Source organism: Corapipo altera, unplaced genomic scaffold (assembly GCF_003945725.1).
Source record: "Corapipo altera isolate COAL_440 unplaced genomic scaffold, ASM394572v1 55, whole genome shotgun sequence".
Lineage (NCBI taxonomy): Eukaryota > Metazoa > Chordata > Aves > Passeriformes > Pipridae > Corapipo > Corapipo altera.
Genome location: NW_020884882.1, coordinates 5,329,651 through 5,352,024, shown reverse-complemented (window position 1 = coordinate 5,352,024; position 22,374 = coordinate 5,329,651). Strand labels below are relative to the sequence as shown.

The following is a 22,374-nucleotide window of genomic DNA, read 5'->3' as shown; positions in this document are numbered from 1 at the left end:
TTAACAAGGGAACATTCTGTCTGAAAGGACTTGTATAATCTGACTACAGTATTTTTACTTTTTTTTAAACAAAGATCTGCAGCAGGCCTAGTTAATTCAGCTCTCCTTTGCAAAAAGCAAAAATTTCTTGCTCTGACATCATCTGCTCCTGAACTATTTATTAACAGCTGACAGGTGTCACAAGGAAAATAATGTTCAGCACATTCCTAAATTACAGTTGAAGTGACCATACTGAGCTTAATGTTATGGTGATAAAAATTCAAGGCAGCCAATAAAGATGCAGAAGTACAAGTCCTGACTGAAAGGAACTGCCTAAGTACACATGACACTGCACTAATTTTAATCATGTCAAACTAGATATTTTTGTAACAGGTCCAAACCACAAATATTACCCAAATAGAGTGTAGTGAGAGTTCACCACACAGTTCCTCATACTGAAAACAAGGGGTCACCAGAGCAATATGCTCCTCCCTTGCTTTTCCGAAGACTTCTCTGTATCAAGTAAGGACCAAAACTTTTTTTTTTTTAAAAAAATACTAAATTTAATTTATTTTCATTCTGTGTTTTGAACTCCAGCATTCCACACAGAGAGCAAATGCAATTAACTGGAAACCAAACACCGAAAGAGAAGGGTGCGGCTCCATCCAAAGACGGAAAATTCATTTTCCAGCACAGAGGAGAAATTTGACAATTGGGAGTTTAATATTTGTACTCAAGGCACTGCCAAGCCATACCTCCAACAAAGTGAGAGCGAAAATAGTCTGGGAGGAGGCTGTATTTATTTGAAATGCGTTCCTGGGTCAAGAATTTCAACGCAAGTAGTAATTAAATGCCAGTATTTATGAAACAAAGGCTGATTTATTCTGGTGCTCATTTGAGATCCACAATTTTACAATTAAAAAAAGATGGATTTTTTAAGCTTAAGTTAAGAAATCCACATATGGAAATAGGTCTGCCAGCAACATGAGCTGGTTGTATGGGCTGGTTTTTGATAGGCAATCTTAAAGAATATTAAATCAGCCATTTCTTTAGCTGTGTCCTACTGGCTTCAAAAAAAAACCCCAGGGGCAGGTGCTACAGCCTTCTCACAGGTTCCCAACGTCAGAAGAACCTTCTCACAGGTTCACAACACCAAAACAACCCCAGCAGAGAGGACTGGGCAGAGGGCAGGTGGGGCATTCAAGGATATGGTAATTACGGTTTCAAACAGTGACTCACGACTCACGCTCATCTTAATCCTGGGCAAAAATCACATACGTGGTAGGTTGGACTCACAGATTAAAAGGGTTGCTAACACGGCAAAACTTGCCAAGGTAATTATTCCAGTAAAGCTTTCTACACAGACTATCCTACCTATTTTCCATCCTATCCAGAGTCATCAGGGAAGTTACACTGCTAACACCTGTGCCCATCAATGGTTTTCTTCAGCCAAGCTAAAAAAACCCCAAAACCAACAAATACATACAAATAAACAACCAATAATCCAAATCTCTTAAGATCTCTTTGTCAATAAAAAAGTACCCAGAACATATCAGTGCCCATGACCAATCTGCCAGTGAGCATGAGGAACAGGGGCAAGGGAATTGCAAAGTCCTGCTGGTATCTCACACCCTTTCAGCTGAAAAGTCTGAGGGACCAGTTGTCTACATCTCTGAAAGATATTATCAAACCTTGCTATTTTTTGGACTAAGCGTGCCATATTTCCCTCTAAAACACAGAAAACATTTTTAAAGTACAAAAGGAAACTCTTTCCAGCATCAGTATTCTCGACTGGCAGTTTAAGAACAAACAGCCTTCACTAATGTTTTAATCCTTTAACTGCCATAAGGAAATTTTCCAAATGGTAGATCCTTCCAGGTATAAAAATCAGAGACAATTCCATCTATATGCAGATTTCAGGTCACACTGTCCAACTGACAAAACACAAGATAACATTTTTCTTCCCAAGTCAATATACATTTATAATGGCTAGAAACATACACTGAAATTTTTCACAGTTCACCTACTAGAGCAGAGATATTAAGCTGCTGACACTGTGTACACTGAATCACTTGGTTGTTCTTTGTACTTCAGTATCATCACCATTCCCCTCTCTTTTTTTTTTTTTTAACCAAGCAGTTAGGATAAGCTTGATAGGTTTTTATTCCAAATTTAAGTGGTTTCAACCCTGAAAGGCATATGCAAAATTACAGAAAGATGACTAATCCCCCCTGACTACCAAACTCCTTGAGTGGAGGGTCATCAGGTGATTTTTCTCATAACTCACTTATAATGCTTTGAATTAGACAGAAAAGTGACAACTGTAGATAAAATATGACAAAAATATTCTACCTACCAAGAACCACAAAAAAAGCAAATTAATCTAAGTGGCCTGAAGGACATGAATACTTTTTTTTTTAAACATCCACTCACTTAGAATTCAAGTCCAAACCCCACCAAAAGGTTACAAGTACCACTATCCCATAAAGAGGCCAAAGGCACATCTCAACCAGCACCAATGACAATCTCATAACATCATAAAAAAGTTATACAATTAATCCATGGAGGGTTTTTATTTCCACATTAATATTCAAGGGTGGTAGTCCCTGCTATGGAATTATACAATCACATTATGTTTTCTTTGTACAGTCCTGGTGTTATTCAGTTGTCACGGAACGAGTGATGCCGTTCCACAGACCTGGGAACACACAGCTACTGTAAAAAACCCAACACAGCTAATCATCTGCAAGGAAGAATCCCTGAATGCCTTCCCTAAGCACGGCAATGCCTTTTCCTTTCGCTAAAAGCCGAGCTGCAGCCGGCAGAGGGCAATGCCACGGTGCACACACTGCCCGGGCTGGGCACGGCAAAGCAACGCCACAAACAGCAGAGCACCAACTGCAGCTGAAGACTGTTTATATTATGAAGGAGTTTTTCTAACACCGAAATTTCCATTAATTATAGAACTATACCCAAGTATTCTGTGGGTTGCCTAAGCTATTAATTCCATCTTTACCGTCTGGGGCCTCCAATACAAGCTACTTCTATGCTACAACATCCACATTAACAATTCTCCTACTTCTCAGATTTTAAAATTAGGTTTCTCAGCTTCAATGTTCCTGCTACTGTAATTATGCAAGTTACTGAAATACTACCCAGAATAACACGCATATGTAAAAATCAGAATGCTGTCAAAGGCTTTTCCCATTTAAAATAGAAATTGAACTTTCTAAACAATGGTAAAAAATACGTAGCTAGAAACTGGCCATACACTGCAAAAGAACTGGAATTAACATGTAAATCTTTTCCATGTCTAATCAGCATTTAAAATAAATTCCTGTTCTGAAAACAGTTAGGCTTTTTCTTTACAAAGACAGCCCTTTGTTGAAATGTATTCTTGACATTTAACATATTAAATTCTGCAATAATTCATTATCTATGCTCTTAGAAGAACAAAAAACAAAGTCCAGAAAATAAAGCAACTCAGGAGAATGAGTCATTTACTAAAAGAAGAAAAAACAACTACCAACAGAAGCACACACACTGGCAACTCAAAGCAAAAACATTTAAAGAATTATTTCAAAATCTACAGTCCAAACAGAACATGGAAGAAAGCTCAGCAAGCTTGTCATTAAAAATGATGACATTTAATAATAGTGGCAATGCACTGGCCCTGTGCATCAAATCAGTCCCATCTACACTGGTCCATCTACTCCACGGAAAAAGAGAATCTGTACTGTACATCACCAAAACAGATGAGCCCTCAAATTAAGTCCACATAAGATTCAAACTGCACTCCCAGTACAAACACAGCCTTCCCACAAAAAACATGTTTGCTATTAAGTAATAAGCTTTGACATACCAAGAGGTTTGTCATACAAGCTTAAATTTAATACAGCTGTAGACAAGATTACACTTTGATTAAAGAAAAATCAGTGAGACTTTTACACTACCTATAATTACTCTACTATTACTGTGAAGTTTTAATAAACTTTAATTAGGATTAGATGATATCCATAGCTTGTTTCAAAGGGAAGTAAGTTGGGCCACTGGGAATTGGCAGCATTAAGAGCAACATGGTTAAATACAAATTCAAAAGAAACATGTGTGTCCCCCACTGCTTCTTTCTTCTAAACTTCTCTGGAAAGAAGTTTTCTTCTGCAGACAAGTAGTATACTCAGTTCCTAAGCAAATACCAGGCATATCAAACCCAATAAATTATGCAGGTTGGCAGAATGTTTCATTGGATTATTAGAGCTTTGCACTATTTCAACCCTGTCATTAAAAAAAAATAAACAAAAAAATCTGACACTTTCACTAGAAGAATTTTCAAGTGTGCACCAAAAAAATGCTTCAAAAGTTTGTCCAACCAGTCCTAAAACAATTGAGATGTTTTTGTTATAAGAAAAACAGAATATGAAATTTGTATACAGATCAGTAACAGCTCTCCTTGATTGTTCATAAGCAAATTCATGGGAATATCCACTGAAGCTACAAAATCCACCAGATACAGGAAGCAAGCAAAGGGCAAGGCCCTCTCCCAGGAAAGCACCTTTCCAGGCTGCTCCAGTGAGGAGGCAGGAATTAGTCTGTCTACCACAGACATGGAGAGAAGTAAGCTAGCCCTTCTGCTACTTGATCTTAAAATTACCTCCTGCCTCTGTTGCCTGACAGTAGCTCCTTGGGGCTGAGGAAGAGGTTGTATTTTAGACATTGTTAAATGACAGACTGCAGCAGCTCCTGGAAGGCAACGCACACACAACCTCAGCTTTACAACCCTTGGCTTTACTGCACAGCACATTCCCTGACCACACTACTCAGTATTTCCCATGTAGGTTGTCAGGGAAGTGTCAGGAGTCAGCTCTCTGCTTTCTTCTCTCTGCACTTTAACTGGTTTTCATCCCAACAAGTTCCCTCAGCTGTGGGACAGACGCTGTGCAGGACACAGCTGTTCTGCTCTCCCTCACAGCCGCTCAAGAGCTGCACCACAGGACATCTCCAGCTTCCTCCCTGTTTATATGTTCTGGTTTCTTTTGGAATAGGAAAAAACCACACAGACACAGGGAGGAACTGAGTGTGGACCGGTCCCCTCCCTGCACGCAACTGCAACACACGCAAAGCACACAAGTGACTGGAAGCAAATCAGAATATCCTGTATCAACACCTCAGCATTCAGCAAGGTACCTTAAAAACAATGGGGTGCTGCACTTCTGAACTTAAATATAATTTCATTATTTAATTCTTAGTAAGTTCTCATGGGATAAACAAAGTGTATTTTTTACTACACTTTCTGATCTCAGGGCTTGATTCTCTGTTTCTTAAAATTAGATCAAGTCAGATAAAACAAACACATTCTCTTAAAGACCAAGGTCCCTCATTTACCTTGTTACATTACACTTTTCACACTTAATTCAGAAATGACAACTTGAGCAGCTTATCCACCTGCTGACTGCACAAACTGGATGGACTGACAACTTCCAGACTCAGCAGCTGAATGTCTCCAGACTTCCAATACCATCAACTCAGCCAGTGCCAAGGAGAATTAATTCAAAGCATGACACACTGTCATCAGCCACCTCCCAGCACTGTTCTGCCACGTTTCTCAACCTCAGTGTTTCTTAACAGGCACATCAGGAACGTTGATGTTTTCTTCACTTCCCTTTGAAAAGTTTAGCTTGAGAACTGAAGTACCAGAAACAGTAAACTAGTAAACGAAATTGTGTAAACCACATCAAAAGTTCAGAGTAACAAAACAGAGAAGAAAAATCCCAGGGCAATTCAAACAGCTATTATTCTGAAAGAGAAAAGATCAGCATTTCAAACCAACTGAATTTAAACCTTTATTCCTAACTACTCTATCAACACCTACCTGCATATTTTGTATAAAATAATTTACAAAGAAACTCTTAAAATTTCAGAAAGTCCTTCTGGATTTTATCAGTCACTCATATATAGAATAACCAATGTGCAAATTATTAATCCAGTTACTATCTTACAAGAAAACTAATAATCATTTACACAAAGCAAGTCACTCATTATAGCCCATATAAGTTACTTATAATACTCCATAAGTTACAACAGAAGTATTCTTGCACTGGGCCTTATGATAGACTGCAACATATTTATTTCTTTGCCAGTCAGACAACAGCAATTACAAAATTTCACTCAGGAACAGCTATCCTTTCATTTTTTCATTCCCCTCTTACTAAAGGTTTACCAACTGTGTGTGATTTACAAACATTTTGCTCAGCAATGCAGAAGCAAGTGTGGCCATGGTGAGTCAATCAATCAGCTGGAACCTCAAAATCACTTAAACTGCAATAGCTTACTGCTTTTATTTTCTCAGATTTATCTGCAGTACAATTTCAACTGAAAATTCAATGTGGATTAGAAGGACTCAGTCTCAAAACCATACAAATAAAAAAGCAAATAAAATTTCAAAAATCAAAATACTAAACCCCAAAACAAAAAACCCACCAGAACTAAGTTACAAACTTGATTCAACCAAATAATTAATTTAATATAGAAAAAACAATTACCATTATTTTTTAAAGAAAACAATTATAACTTTTGCATTCTGCAGATATAAAGAGTAATCATCATGTCAGTTCAAGGATAAAAACACTCATCTCTACTCAGTATCAACTACCATGCAAACTAAACTACTAGATTTCTTCATGAAGCAACACACTCAAAGTATGAAACAAACTATTTTAGCCCTGACAGGAAACATGTAGAGGACATAAATATTTCCAAGCTGCTATTTAAAACATAAGCCAAAACTACTGAAGGAGATTCTAACATGCAATGCTCTCATTAGCAAGTCACAATATAACCTTCAAAAACCAAACCTGTTGTAAAAACAGTTGAAGTGGTAAACAATAAGTGTCTCAAATATGGCATAGATAGCACATTCCTCACTAGGAGCAGTCTTAAAGTTTTATATAAAAGAGATGAAACTATTTTTCCTAAAATCTTTCACAGAAGATGACCTATCTTCCAACTCTAAGAGTAGTTCAATTAAAAAAAAAAAAAGTCTGCTCTAGAAATACCTACTTCACTACAAATGAAGATCCTCCCAATGACCATTCTTGCATTCCTCATACCGATGGCTCTTCCAAACATGTTGAGAACATTTTGATAAAACTTAAACAAAGCTGGAAGAAGTAAGCATTTTTTAAAACTAAATACTCAAACAGCAGAACACAGAAAACTGCCAATAAAAAGCTTTGTTACCTTAAGTGATAACTTTAGCATTTACAATCATTTTTCAACAGCGGAGAACTGCTCTTCAGGTACCTGAGCTTAGTGGCACAATTCAGAAAGGAGAAGTAGTACCAAGGAGTAGCAATACATGTTTCCTGTTTTTCTTTTTTTTTCTTTTAAAAAAAGGGCAACTTGCAGTCTAAAGTGTGTAATCATGGCTTCAACTGTTCTTCAGTTTCAGTATTCCCCTTGGCATCACTTGATCCACTTGCAACACTGATCCCCTTGTCTCTACTCCATCCTCGTAGAATTCCCAGAGTAAACTCCAGTACCTTCACTGCTCCTTGCTCTTCTCACCCATCCCTTTATCCCCAGTTCTGCACAGTGCTTTGTGCCTCAGTGCTGACAAGCAGCTCACCCCGACAGTTCTCCCACCAGACCATACAGATGTGCTTCCTGCCCCCACAGCACCTGAGCACCTGCAGAGCCCCTTTCCACATGGTCACCAGGCTCAAATCAGAGCAACCGACCTCAACAGCTGGTTCCTTGTTTTTAGAAGGAATGAGACGCAGAAAAAAAGTTTCTTCCAGCCTTTCATCACACTTCCCTTTCCCCTAATTTTCCTCTCTCCAGTCCCTAAAACCACTTATGTCTGGGTGCTCCATCACCACCTGACACTTACTTCAAAGTCACATGGACAAAAGATAGGGGGAATGCAAGGTGCACTGAGAGGGAATGCTACCACGTGCTGCTCTTACCTTGCAGAAAGGGACAGCAGCAAGGGGAAGGTGGCAGCTGGGACTACAATGACTTCCAGCCTTACAGACTCGAGTGGGGAAGGGCTATGCAAAAACAGACAGGTAACTCTTCATAAAAACTCGGAATTCTTTTCATCCCAAAGAGTGGAAGGAAGACAGCACCAACATTATAAAGCATAATGGAGCTGAAGTCTAAGTCTAGCCTAGCTTCAAGAGTGGCCCAAGTGTGAGAGTCGACGTGCAAAGGGCAGGATAGATGAAGGACCAGTTATGCACAAGGGCTCATCTGACATGTGACAACTGGTTTAGAAATATTCTGTGCACCCACAACCTTTTCTGCCACAGATTTCTTCTTATTTCTTCAGTTTTGTCAAATACCTTGCTTAGAATCAGTAATTTGCAGAACATTTTTTCGCCTTCTCAATAGGAAAAATAAAGGAAAACTGAATTCCACATTCTGAAGTATCATATTTTCTAATGGTAATACATGAACATTACAAATGAAATGTAATGTTTATATTACATTTCCACGATCCACAAAGAAACACAATACACAGAGGCACTTGCTGCTACATAGGATTTAGGTCCCAGGAGGATCAGATAAATCAAACAAGGAACACCCTACTCTGATGCTGGGGTTCATTGTGCTTTTTTGCTGCCTACTCCATTTCACTCTTCAATTAGTTCAATTAGATTACCTCCCTAATGCTGGTGAGAGTATCTTGCTCTAAAGTGTTATGACCCACATTTTCAGAAACCCGTAATATATTTTGGATTTTGGACATTGGACTGGACACTGCAGAACAAGCTGACAAGATTTTGTTCCATGCTATTTGCTTTAGTGGTTTTGTCAAGGGAACCAGAAAGCACAAAGGAACACAGAAATCAATGGTGAAAAAAGTACCTTTTGAATTGGAACAAACATCTGTCAAAGAACAGAACTGAAACCGAAAAGCATGATTTCTCTCTGAATTGCAGCTCTGAGTTTTGCAGAAAATAGCAAAGATTCCATATTCCACCACAGTTTTCATAATGCAATTGCTCATTAGCATTGTGGGAACATGCAAGACATGCAGCCTTCTTGCTACAGGACATCTTTAACAATCCTTCCCAAACATAATATCAACGTATCTGAAAAAACCCTGTTAACAGTGTTTTATAAAGAACAGTCATCCATGTCTATTCTCCAGGATTTGTAGCTTTAATACTTGAAAAAAAACCAAATGACACAAGTATTTAAATTGTAGTGTTCTCAAAACTTGTAAGTTTGGCCTCATACACTATTAGCATGTTAAACAAATATGTTAATTATCATAATTCCGACATTTAAATGATAATATCCTTACTATGCCTGAAGTGTAGACAGGTATCTAAGTGTTTTACACTTGAAACAAGCTGCATTTAACTGAATTTACCACTTGTGATTACATAAAATAAATATACAAGACATTCCTCCCATCATAATTTTTCCTCAAGCAAGGTCATAGAGCTCTTTCTCAAGGCTTGTTTATCAAAGCAGATAAACTTTCTCCTTCTTAAGATGCCAGCAAACAACACTCATACTTCAAAGGCTGCATTAAAAAGGCAAGTTCTAGTACAGCTCATACTCTTTCAAATGCTCAGAAATACAGTGCATCAGGGAAATAAGGAGCTCATCTGCACCAGCCTAAGTTCACACAGCACGTGCATAAACCAAAAAAAACCACCCTTGCTAAGATGTCAAAAAGTTCCTCAGACCTGCTCACAGACACCACTGAAAAATGTGCACTCCTGGCCAGCTGTATGTACAAATGCAGTGCATCTGACACCCATCTGATTTTGGGGTAATTTATCACTGGTGTTCTTCTCTTTCACTGAAATGGGACATTTCATCAAGAATTATTAGAAGTACTGACAGAAATTCTACTGCTTTAGAATAATTAATAAATAATACTAATAACAACTAATTTAGTACTGAACGAGTGCAGTGAAGTTAAAAAAAAGACCATGAAAGGAACAATGATGGGGGGGGAGAAAAACAAACCAAACAACAACTGGAAGATGCTCAGTCCCTGGAAGTGTTCAAGGCCAGGCTGGATGGGGTGTCCCTACCCATGGCAGGGGGTTGGAAGGAAATAATCTTTAAGGTCCCTTCCAACTCAGGCCATTCTATGATTCTGTGATCAGCACCAGGTTGGTCCCGTCCATTCACTGCATCATCTCCAGCTTTATGGAAAGGAAACCCCAGAGCAGGAATTATATGGGTCAAAAAACCATAACAGCAAAGAATGTCCACAAGTATAAGCAAGCACTTACTATTTCTTAAATCCTTCTATTGTGTGAAAAGTTTTGTTCTGGATAAGAAAGAAAAGTCTCCACTCAGCTTTGCTCACCTGTATAATAACTGTCTGAGGCAATACTTAAAGCAGAACTGTATAACATACTTGCTAGACTTAATTTGAGGCACAACACCAGCAAGCAGATCCAGTCACTCAAATCATGTTACAAGATTACAGGTACCCTAATATTAGACTCAAAACTACATCTACATAAGAGGTTTTAAAGGATCTTACAAAGCAATTATTTTTGTAAATCTTTTGGAACTACAAGACAGCAATTATAAAAGGAGATGTGTACAGCAAGTTTAAACTATGAAACACACCAAAGAGAGGACAAGTTACAGATCTCAAAATAAAGAGTAGTCATCAAGATCCTTTAGTATTAGTTTATAAAACTTAGATCATCACCTAAAATTTATCCAGCAACATTTATCCTGGGAATGCTCAACATAAAGCTGTGTGGGAAAGCAACGAAGGAAAATGAGCACACTTGCATTTGATAACCAAATGCAGACCAAAAACACCCTCTGCATCCAAAATTGTTCAACTGCAGGCACATTTACACTGACCTGTGAAGCAGGCAAAATCCCAGAACAGGGTGACCTGAAGAGCCCTCAGGAATGGGCCAATGAGCCAATCTGGATGTCCCAGAGTGGCTCAGAGAAAGTAGGACAGCTGTGCTGGTGCAGTGTTTTGCCAAACTAACCCTTCCCAAGCCCACTGTTGGGGTCACAGAATGTCAACTTGCAGCTAAAATGTAGATCTGCATGGAATTTCCCAGGAGGCAACATCCTGCAAAGCGATGGCTGTGCAATCCCTGCTGCTCTCGGGCGGTGAGGCAGCACGTGTACACAGATCCCAAAACAAACCAGGAGTTTGGAAAGAAAGGCTGTCCTTGTGTGCCCATGCAATGCATTTGTTCAAGTACAAAAACCTCCAAAACCTCCCTTCTGTTTACATGGAAGTTAAAAGTTAGCCAAACACAGCATACGTACTTTTAACTTCCAAATTAACAGTCATGAAGGTAACTAAGGATCAGGATGACACTGTGGGTAAAGAGCATTCAACAGACTGAGAACATTCACATTTCTATGGTATAGGTAACGTATTATTAGTATAAACAGCAGCCTATCAGTTCTCCCTTTAATCACATAGCAAGCCCTCTGTTCATAGACCAAATCATTGGCCTTCACTGTCACAAACAGTACTTACATACCTACCAAAGCTCTGCTTAAATAGCACAACCAGGAACTTTACCTGATGTCAACTAGCTACAAGGATTCCAAAAACAAATATGCCCCCTCTATGATAATCTGTATTCCTGGCTTTCTCTAACAAGTGCTGGAATATGCAGTCTAGGAAAAGTCCTCAAAGAGGAAGACTGAAAAAAAAAAATTTCCCCTTTGAGTTCTTAAAAAGGAAGTAGTGGTTGACAGCTACAAGTGAAAGTGTTGTATTATTTCCACCCTTATGGAATTAGGGGTGGAACTAGGAACATTATTATGTCTTTCATTTAGTGCTTCTTTTCCTCCAGAAATTCTTTTAACATTTAGCTGACACATTTTGATGTAACTTAAGGTTACACTATAAAAGAAGTACTCCAGATATTTCATAATATTCCCTTCTATCTATACATACACACACTGAAACTTAGAACATAATTTAAGACGAGCAACACAGGCTAACCCACCTAGGAAAGATCTCTGACAGTGACCTCGGAAGCTTATTTGCTGGTAGGGGTTAATTTGCACCCAAAATCCTATCCCAAGTCCAAAAGTAACCTGAGCTGCTTAGACCTGCTGTGGAACTGCAGACTGCACTGGATGACCTCCTGAGGTCCACACCAACTTTAGTTCTTCCAACAGTTCATCCATATCATAGAATGTGCTGCTCTTCTTCACAGTATTGTAACTTCCCTCAAAGTAGATACCACCCGAACTACTCAACGACTTAGAATTCTGGAATCCACAGAAACAAAAGAAACTTCATTAGACTTATTCCTTGTCCTTTAAAAATATATGTTAATGTTGACATAACCTTAAAAATCCTCTGGTATACAGCAAGAGGAATCCCTGTAATGATTGCAAGAAAACAACAAGGAGTTGCAATTACCTACAGAGATCAAAGACCTCCAAAAATAACTTGGCTGCAGAATGGATTCTTTCACAATCAGATATAAAAAGCAAAGTTTTTTTTTAATAAGAAAGTTAAAAATGCGAAGAATTACAAATAATTCATTATGCCTCCTGAAAGCTTTCATATCCTTCAAGCACTTGGAAACAGCAGGTGTAAGTGCAAACATCAGCAATACCAGAATAAAATCACAAGTAATACTATAGAAACTGATTTGCAATTCTATTGCCCATAAGTTCAGGCAACTATTACAGCTAACAACAACAACAAAATAAAAAAGAGAGGATGACAGTTAATTGTACTAGGAGTTACCGGGAAAGGTCACCAGAAATTTAAAAGGCAAAAAGGTAGGCAGGTTAAAAGCCCAGCTTTGCAAAACCAAGAGATCTGACTTCTGGCTTCTAACCTACACAATTAAGCATTACACTTCAAGAAAAGCAATTAAAAAAACCAGAAGGCAAGGCATAATGATCAAACTCTGTTGGGGTGCGGTTAAACCTCTCACAGAACATTAACAATATTGCATCAAACACTAAGTTTTAGAAAAAACTTATGTTTAAACTTAATCTTGCTCAACTTCCAGAAAAGCAACAACTTTGGAAAAGTGCCAGGTAAGAGCAAAAACTGCCTATCAGATAAGACTAATGGCATATACAAATAGCAGCAGCCAGTACCAAATGTCTTCAAAAGAACTTGCTGTACAAATATCTGGCCCAAAACAGAGTTTTACATCTCAGATTTGAAACATAAGCATTTCTACTCCTTTCTATTTCTTCCTTTAAAAAGGTTATTACTCAATGCAGTGAACAAGCACCCACAGCTTTTGCATCTTAAGCCCTTGCATTAATTTTATTTTTATGGAAGAAAAATTACAACTGCAATTATGAAAATATACAGCACTAATAACTTTGTTCTTAGTTTTCTATTCAATAGCCTCTTAACACAAGAACAGAAGGTCACTTGTCTGCTCTTATATGGTTTATATATTATCTGATACCTTGCATGGTTCAATATTGAACTTCCTGTCAATAATATTTCCAGCATATTTGAATTATTATGTGAAGACTAAAACTGAACAAGATGTTCCTACTGGGGACAAACTTGCTTTAATAGTAGCACAATACTGTCAATATTTTTGTATTTAGTTACAAGTTCTCACTATTTTACACTATTAGGACGTTTGCAATTGAGTCCATCTCATTGCCAATTCTTCAGTCTCTCCCATGGTTGGTTAATGTTATTTTACAAACTAAAAGGTCTACCAATAGCAGCTATTGCCCTCCACACCACAGTTCAACTATCAATACTGAAATGTTCCTTAGTTCTGCAAAGATATTATAAATTCCTCATGCCCTAAACTACCCTTGACTAATTCCAGTACTTTTTATGTTTATTTCTTCTGTTAACTTTTTACAAAAGAAAAAAAAAAAAGGTCAAACTACTGCTAGCAATTTCTGTGTTTTTCCACTCAACTACAGTGTTACTATAGGATTTTGGACTTTCTATTATAAGCCTGCTGGAAGTTCATCATTTATTTATACTTTCTCAGGACTGAAATAAACTAAGACATTGCTCAATCATACACGTCTGGTACAATACAACACAGAAATTGTATCCAATTAATTGTCTGGCTCCACCACAGTGATTTTCCTTCTCATAAAGGAAACTCTTCTGGGCCGCTGGCAGACAGATATGTCTTCTTGCAGGGGATTAAGATGGTACAGTCCAACTTATCTCTCTGCCTGATGTTCCCACTCCTAAAGCAGACTGAAAAAACACTTGTCTATATTCAACCAAAACGTGACAATGCTGCAAAGCTTTCTTCCAACAATTCTGCCACAAGCAGAAACATTTCTGGAAAGCAACACTGGGAACGTTAATGCATTGACACAGCAAGATCTAACAAAACTCAGAGCTCTTGGATAATCCAAACTCTCTCGGCAAGTGAGCAACGTTAACAGGAAGCAAGTATTGATGTGAGTCAAAAGAAAATCCAGAGACAACAAACAATCGTACAATTTAGCAGCAATAGGCTGTAAAATTGCTGGCTATAGAGATGGAGACAGCATTCTTCCTTCCTTTTCACTGGCCAGGTTCCACGAACAATAATCATTTTCACTTTACATTATCTATTAAAAGAAATGACAAACCCCAAAATGCATCAAAACAGCTGAGTCTTTAGCAGCACATTTTGCTGAATTCTAGCTAGATCAGATTCAAATCAACCCAACCAAAGCAGCCCACTGACACAGACACTCCTCACCCACATGGCCCTTACAGCATACATAAATTCAATTACTTTAATTAGATAAATAAGCAACAGAAACTGTTCAAATCCAGCAAGAAAAATGAGAAGGCAAAGCCAAATCAAAGTATTCCTCCAATGCAACGTAAATCCACCTGCAAATGACCAATGGATTGCTGCAACTAGCACAGGAAAAAGTAAATGTCAAGAACAACTTTGATTACATAAAATAGGAAAGCAAGGTTTTACATTTATAAGCCTGGGACAAGGACCAACCTATTTCTAGATCTAAGGAAAACACATTTACTGGCCTTCATGCCTACTAAGTAACCTGATTCATTTGAGGTTTGTAAAAATTCATTGCAAATACAAAAGGGATTTTTGTTTGTTTTTAAAACCTAATCAATGTGTTGGTGTTCCTGGCTCAGGATAGATGCATCATGACTGCAATGGATCAGCTCCAAGAATTACAGTATTAGCTCTGCAGCAGTGGCTCTAGATGGTATCTCTGCAGGGAAATCCTTGTCAGCACTGACTTACCTCTACTATAAATGGCCGCCCGCACTCCTACACCGGGTTCTAAAAGTATGGTGCTGAAGTTTGTCAAAAGTGAGACTCTCTACCCCATAATATTCTTATGATCACATCAGCATAAAATTGGATAGTTCACTCAGGGTGAAAAGCACTTACATAAAAATATTAACAGGTGTATGTAAGGGCTGCCTGACATCACCCTCTTACCAAAAGCATCCACGCACTGGAGTTTCACCTCAGTGCATTAGAGCAGATCCCAGGTCAGTCCCCCAGAGCACTTGGAACAAACATTCAATGTTTGGAAGATAAAGTGTCTCCACTGCAGACTGTAAGGACACAGCAACATCAAGAGTACTGAAAAATAAAACATCTGTTCATCTCTCAAAGGACAACAATCCTAACAGAAAGCTGAAAAGATGCAGTAGAGGAAAAAATAAATAACGGGCATGGTATCTACCAAAATAAATGCTACTGATACATGAGAAACTAAACATCTCTTGCACAAACCAACACTAAATAGGCCTGAGTATTATAAAGAAATCTCCACTGGAAGCAGCAGGAAAAAAAATCTCCCACAAAAATCCTGCTACTCTAAATACCATTTTTCATACCCCACTTAATTTTTAAGACAGATTTATTAAAATACTTCTGAACAAATAGGATATCCAGAGATGTTCTATAATTCTTGATATCCACAAAACATTCTATGTAATGTTAAGTGAAAAACATATTTCTTTTTTACACATTCTTTCTTCTTCCTTTCATGATCAATATACTTTTATCCTTAGTACAACACACCACAAAGAGAGATCATCCAGTGTTTCAACTCCTGTTTATTCATGTATTTCTTGCACTGGTGGTCCAGAATTAGATGCAGTATCCTAGACAGGGTCTAATAAGCTGGAAGGGGTTCTTCCTTTCCACATGCAGACTTCACATTTGTCCTTGTTCAGGCTCCTGTCTGCCCATTCCTCCAGCAAGGTCAGGTCCCTCTGGAGGGCAGCCGTGCCCTTGAGCATATCAACTCATTCCCCATCACACCAACAGATATGGAGTCACCTTCAAACACGACTAAACTTCACTGTGTCCCCCAGGTCATTGATAACAACACTGAACAGGACAGCTCATAGCACTGACCCTGTGGCATCCTGCTCCTCACCAACACCCATCCCAGCACCACCGTGGAGCCCCATCCCAAACCAGTTCTGTTTTACTCCTCAAGTCGCTCGTACACCCAGACTGCAGTGCCCAAACTCAGACAGGCCACTGTGGGGAAAGGCCAAGAGCCCTGCTAAAGGCAAGGTACACAGTGTGCCCTGCTCTGTCCTGCCCACAAAATGAGTCATTTTATCACACAGTGCAATTGGACTCATCAGGCCATGATTTACCCCTGTCAACTCTACACTGACTACTACCAAATCATCTTATTCATGTGCCCAGAAAAGTGTTCCACAACTTGTTCCATGATTTTCCCAGGGACTCAAAGCAAATTAGCCAGTCTGTAATTCCCTGGCTGTACCTTTGGGGTGATTGCTTTGAGGTGTTGGGTTTTGGGTTGGTTGGTTGTGTTTGGTTTGTTGGGGTTTGGGATTTTTTGGTTGGTTGGTTATCTTGTGGGTTTTTTTGGTTTGTTGTTTGGAAGTTTTTTGTTTGGTGGGGTTTTTTTGGGGGGGTGGGGAGGGTTGTTTGTGTTTGTTTTCTTTAAAGAAGGTGCTACCTGCAGGAAGTATTCTGTAACATTTTTATCTTGCATATTGTAAGTCTAGAAGCCATAAAGCACAGCCTTCATAAATCTCATTTACTATTATGTGGACTATGGCTTCCAATATACTAGTTAGTGTTTCTGTCACGAAGATACTATGAATGTGCTCAATTCAACTCATATCCACTGTGAATTAAACAAAAGCAGTAGTATTGGATACCATTAACAGAGAAACTTGTGCCTATACATATTTTTTTCAAGTTATTAAAAACGACCAGTTACTTGGAGTCCTTTTGATCTAAGAAAATACTTTATTTTTCACACAGTTTCACAGAGCCTTTGATAAACTGCGGCAATGAATTCCCTATAAAAGGTACTTATAATAGCAAGTCACAACTATCTAAGGCACTGAATAATTCCAATTTTTGAAAGCCTGGATATCTGTTGGAAGCTTCACGTTTCTTCTAAAAGCTTCTACCACATCTGTCAGAAGCATTTCAGCCTGGGAGAAGTCACATACAAATTCTCCAGGGTTTTCCACTTGCTTATTTTTAAAAATGGAAACAAAACCAAAAAAACAAAAACAAAAAAACAACAAAACAACTTTAAGACTATTTCAGTTTAGCAATTTGAAAGAGTTTCTCCCCATATGCAGTGATATAAGCTGAGCAAACAGATTTACATTTTCTGAACTACAGCCCACTTTTCCTTTTGCTTTGATTCACACTTTTGGGAACACTCCATGCTCAGCACAACATCTACTTCCTACATATCTAGTGACTCACTTTTTCAGGCATCTCTACAAAACCCATATTGATTAACTTGTAATTACTAAAAAAAAAAATGAAATAAAAATTAATTCTAAGCATAATCTTCTAATGTTATCACTGTATGAAAAATTTACAAGAGGTTATTGTGCTCTACCTACAAAAGGAAAAAAAGGCATTTCACTGGTTGCCTGTAGAAGTATTACTAAGCACAGAAAAAGTCCAAGTACAGATAATCCCACCACCAACTCCTCCCACCTTCATCTTACACACATTTAAGCTTAGATATTATGTTAAAAATATTTTAAAAAGCAAATCCAAATTTAAATATCTCCTTTTAATTGCTATTTACTGGTGATCCTGAAAGCCCATCCTACTTTCATCCTTAATAATGCTGGTGTTACACAGACATTATCTCCTTGGGCACATAACTTTTTCCATGCATAATTGAAGTGCCTTTATACAAAGTAAACATTGACATCTTTCAATTGTAACTAACATGTCATCTTCAATTTGGTCTACTTATGTGACATACTTCAAATTACGCCTACCTCTGCCTCAGAAAAAACACTGTGTAGTTTCCTGACCACTGTTTACTGATGCTCCCTCTCTTTGGGTTCTACCCCTCTTTACAGATTATGCCGATAAAATTGTTTACAGACCACGTAGTAAACAGGATCACTCACATGATTCACTAAAATAAACTCCAAATCCTCAGAGAAAAACAAAGACTATTGGAGTATAACTGAAAGGCAGCTCAAGAGGCAGCACAGACTGGACTGAGTGACTGGGAATGCCAGAAACTGGTATGGCCAAAGTCCACAACTAATGAAACTGCAGTTCCAGATCATTCATGAACCATTTTGAATTATTCTCTGTTACTAAATTAACATTTCAATGTCTTTTATCTTTCAAAAAACCCAGAATTTATAGAAGTCCTATATAGAAGCTTCTAAAAAATGTTTACAAATACCGTGACAATTTGTGCAAGTTTAAATTTAGGTCATCGATAGGATAATGACAGTTTCCTAAATGAGATGTGCCTATTAGCAGTTCTGTAAACAATGATAATGTATGTTCCTGCATGCAAATGTTCTGGTATAGTTTCATGGTTTTGTTTGTATTTTGAAAACACCACAGAACTCTTTAAAGTGGTTCTTGTGATTCAGGATCAAGTCTGTATTTATCAATACCTTTCACCTGGCTTTTCAGAACAGCATTTGATATCCATTATCTCTAACAATGCATTCACCCCTCTCCTCCAGCTATCTCACAATTTATCATTCAGATACTCTACCAGATGAAAAACCAGACCATACTGCCAAGAAACATACACAGAATCTGAAGTTCTCCACGCTGCTGTACCAATGCTTTAAAAAACCTTTTACAGCACCACATCTAACATGCAACACTCACAGGAATGGATCCCTATCCATGATCCCAAACTCACTCTTCAGCTGACCACTATGGTTACAGATCTCCACCTGGGCAAGTTTAGCAGACTCCCATCACATCTTCACATGGAATCTCAAGAACTATAACATATCATCCTCTTACTTCCTACTGCCAAGCTGCTACTTGAAAACAGACAGATAAAATGAATAAGCATATAAATGTTTGACCTATATTAGAAAAGCCAAAGCTAACTGAAATTTAAAAACAAACCAAAAAACCCACAGCTGATAGTCCTTGAAGCTTTTCTATTAGTCAGCAGACACTCAGTGCTTTGCCAAGTTAACCATCTTAAATATGGCTGGACTATTTGTAAACATAATAGACCACAGGGAGGGTGTCTTAAAATCTTTCTTAGTCATGAGAAATGTTAATAAAAAGCTATATGCACAACATTTCTATTTTAAAGACAGCACAATAAATTGGAGCATTTTACTTTGTTGAGTCAAAGGAAATGTTAAAAACTAAGCTTAAACTGAAAGTGTTTCAAGCACCTAAGCTTTCAAGAGCCCAAGAATGCACATGACACACACAGCAGAGCCAAAGCAATATGCTTAATGAAACACTTCACACAGATAGCAGTTTGCACAATTACCTGCAGGTAACTTGAAAGCCATGCCATAACCCAGCCTTAAGAAATTAAATGCTTGTCTTGTCCCATCATGCCCAAGGATTGCATAACACAGGATAGTTAACAATGGAAGGTTTAAGAACTTTGACTGCCTTGTGCTGCTCCTCATGCTGTGTCATATTACTAAAAAACCTGTATTAATTACAAACCACATTATTCTTAAAACCCAGAGCTACACTGACTGCATTTCATAGAAGGGCATGGTGTGAAGTTAACAATCAGCTGATTTAGAGCACATAAAGTTCTAGGGTGTAACATGAATATATTTGGAAAAAAATACAGCGCTGAGGAACTGAGGTCTGCACTTTGTTCTTTTCTTGCTGGATATTTAAAATTAACTTGACAGTTATTAAGTAAAACAACTTTACTTGTCCCAGTTCAATCCCTAGTGGACAAAACACGCACTACAGAACCCCTCAATTTCACTTAACAAGATCGCCGGCCTTGGGAGAGGAACAGTGAAGGCAACACAGGATATATTTTAAAACCATTTTCACTATCAACGAGAAAATACACCTTGTATGCCACTTGTTACACTCCTGCTGCCAGCAACAAAACTTCTACCAGACCCAAACAAAATACTCTATAAAATTTCAACAGGACAAGTAGGAAGAATGAGCGTGTCAAACACAATGGGGTTTTTTAAATCCATTTTTGACACTCCTCACAATGAGATTTATTTACATGCTCAAATAAACTGGTAATTTCTCAGCATTTGAACAAATGGTATTACACCATTATATTGATACAAGCCTGTGCCTTCACATTTCTATGACTCACCTGAAAATCACCTACTTCCAGCAATGAATAATACACATGGCAAGTTTTTCACTTCTTATCACCATTTTCAACTGTTAGTTTTACATACTTTTAATAATATTTAAAGTTTCTGCTTAGTCAGAAATCACCAACCCACCTGAAAAGTAATCATTTTCACACAAACCTTACTCCTTCCACGCGCAGCCACGTTTATCACCGCAAAACCAGGGTGATCTGCAACCTAGAGGGACTTGCTGAAGCACACGTGCAGCTCAGCGTGTTTTCAAAGAAAGAAAAACATCTTACCTTGCCTGTCTTGTGATCGAACCAGACGAGAGCATGGTTCCTGGAGAGCACCTTGCAGTCAAAGGTGGCGTTGTTCTGGGCTGGCCGGCAGCGAGCCACGGAGCGGCCGATCTTGACGGGCTCGTCCAGGTAGACATGACGCTCCTGAAACGGATGAGAGTTCGGGCGGCAAGTGAAGATGGCCAAGGCTGAAGGCATCGAGGACAGATTGCTGGTTGCCACACCAACCAGAGATGAAGAGAGCCTCTTCTGATGCAGACTGTCCTCCACAATTTTTAACGCACCTCCGCAGCAACTTTATATTAAAGCAGGACAAATATTATCGTATGAGAGGCCTAACAACTCATTGTTTCAGTGTGTAAACTAATCCTGGCAATAATCCAGTGAAAAAGCCCCATTATGTCTTTAATAATATCAGCAGTGGCCCAAGAAAAGTCTAAAATGGACAACTTTCAATCCATCCTCCTCTGGAAGAATAGGAACAAGCATCTGATTCCTTCAGAGAGAAGCAAAGGCCCCTTGAAAGAAGGATATAATGTCTTAAATCCAAGTAGATGAGTCATACAAGTACTTTTGTTTGTAACCTCAACTGCCTTCTTTCCCCTCCCCTTCCGTAAACAACACTGACCAAAAGTCTGACCAATGCAACATGGAAGCAAGGAAAGGTTTAGGGAAGGGGATGAAGGAGAAGAATTAGTGTCCTCTCTCACAGAGCACAGATCGGGAGCTGGAAGGTGAATACGAAGCCCTCAGTCCACAACAGGGATCTAGCTGCTTCACACGGCAATCCGCATTTCACCATCTTCGTGAATTAAACCACGACAGAATAGGTGGTCCTCGATTTGGGATGGGGTGCGAGAGATACACTGTTTTCCTCCCCTGCACCAGATAAAGCCGAACTGGTCTACAGCGTCTGGCAGCCGCTCAGATAAGGAACTTGATAAGGCACGGAGAGGGCTCCCAACTCTCCTTCTCCCGGGGACAAACCAGCGCGTGGGAAGGGTCCTCGGGGCCGGCCTGCGAGGTGCGCTGACAGGTCGCTCCCCGGCGGTGGCTCTGGCGGCGGCAGGGCCGGCGTCCGTCCGTCCGTCCGTCCGTCCCTCGGCGGCGGCGGTGCCGGGGCGGGCGGGCAGGGGCTGCCCCGGGCAGTGCCCGCCAGGAGCCTCCGGCGCGGCGGCGGCGGCTCCGCTCAGCCCCTCCGCAGGTGGCTGCGCATGAGGCGGGCCCGCTGAGCACCCCCGCGCTCTCCGCCCGCCCAGCGCCGCTCCGCTGCCCCGGTGGCGGGAGAGGCCTGGCGGCCGGGCCCGGGCGCTCCCGCTCGGTCGCTCCTGCCGCTCAGGCGGCCGCCGACCGCGGGAACTTTCCTCCGACCTGTGGGGCCGAAAACAAACCGGGTCAAGCGCGTCCCGCTCGGCGCGGCCCCGCGCGTTCCCCCGGCCCCGCTTGGCGCGGCCCCGCGGGCGGCTCGGGGCGCGCCCGCTCCCCCCCTTACCTTGCGCGCAGCCGCCGCCATAGCGCCTGGAGCCCTTCCCGGTGTGGCCGCGGCGCCGGGGCCGGGCGGGGCGGGGCCGGGGGCGGGCGGCG

General features: G+C 39.8%; 1 protein-coding gene across 21 annotated transcripts in view; it reads right to left on the bottom strand.

Annotated features, from left to right (window-relative positions):
• Positions 1-21,784, bottom strand: part of SLMAP (sarcolemma associated protein) — an 86,541-nt gene extending 64,757 nt beyond the window's left edge. For 8 of the 21 annotated variants that reach the window (XM_027640451.1, XM_027640458.1, XM_027640459.1 and 5 more), the window contains exon 1: positions 20,791-21,781. In XM_027640451.1, the coding sequence (XP_027496252.1) occupies positions 20,791-20,988 (198 nt within the window). In that variant the 5' untranslated portion in view covers positions 20,989-21,781. Of the gene's footprint in view, positions 1-20,790 lie in introns of all 21 variants that reach the window. The other 13 variants (XM_027640466.1, XM_027640463.1, XM_027640474.1 and 10 more) reach the window with 5 other exon arrangements.
• Between the last annotated feature and the right edge of the window lie 590 nt (positions 21,785-22,374).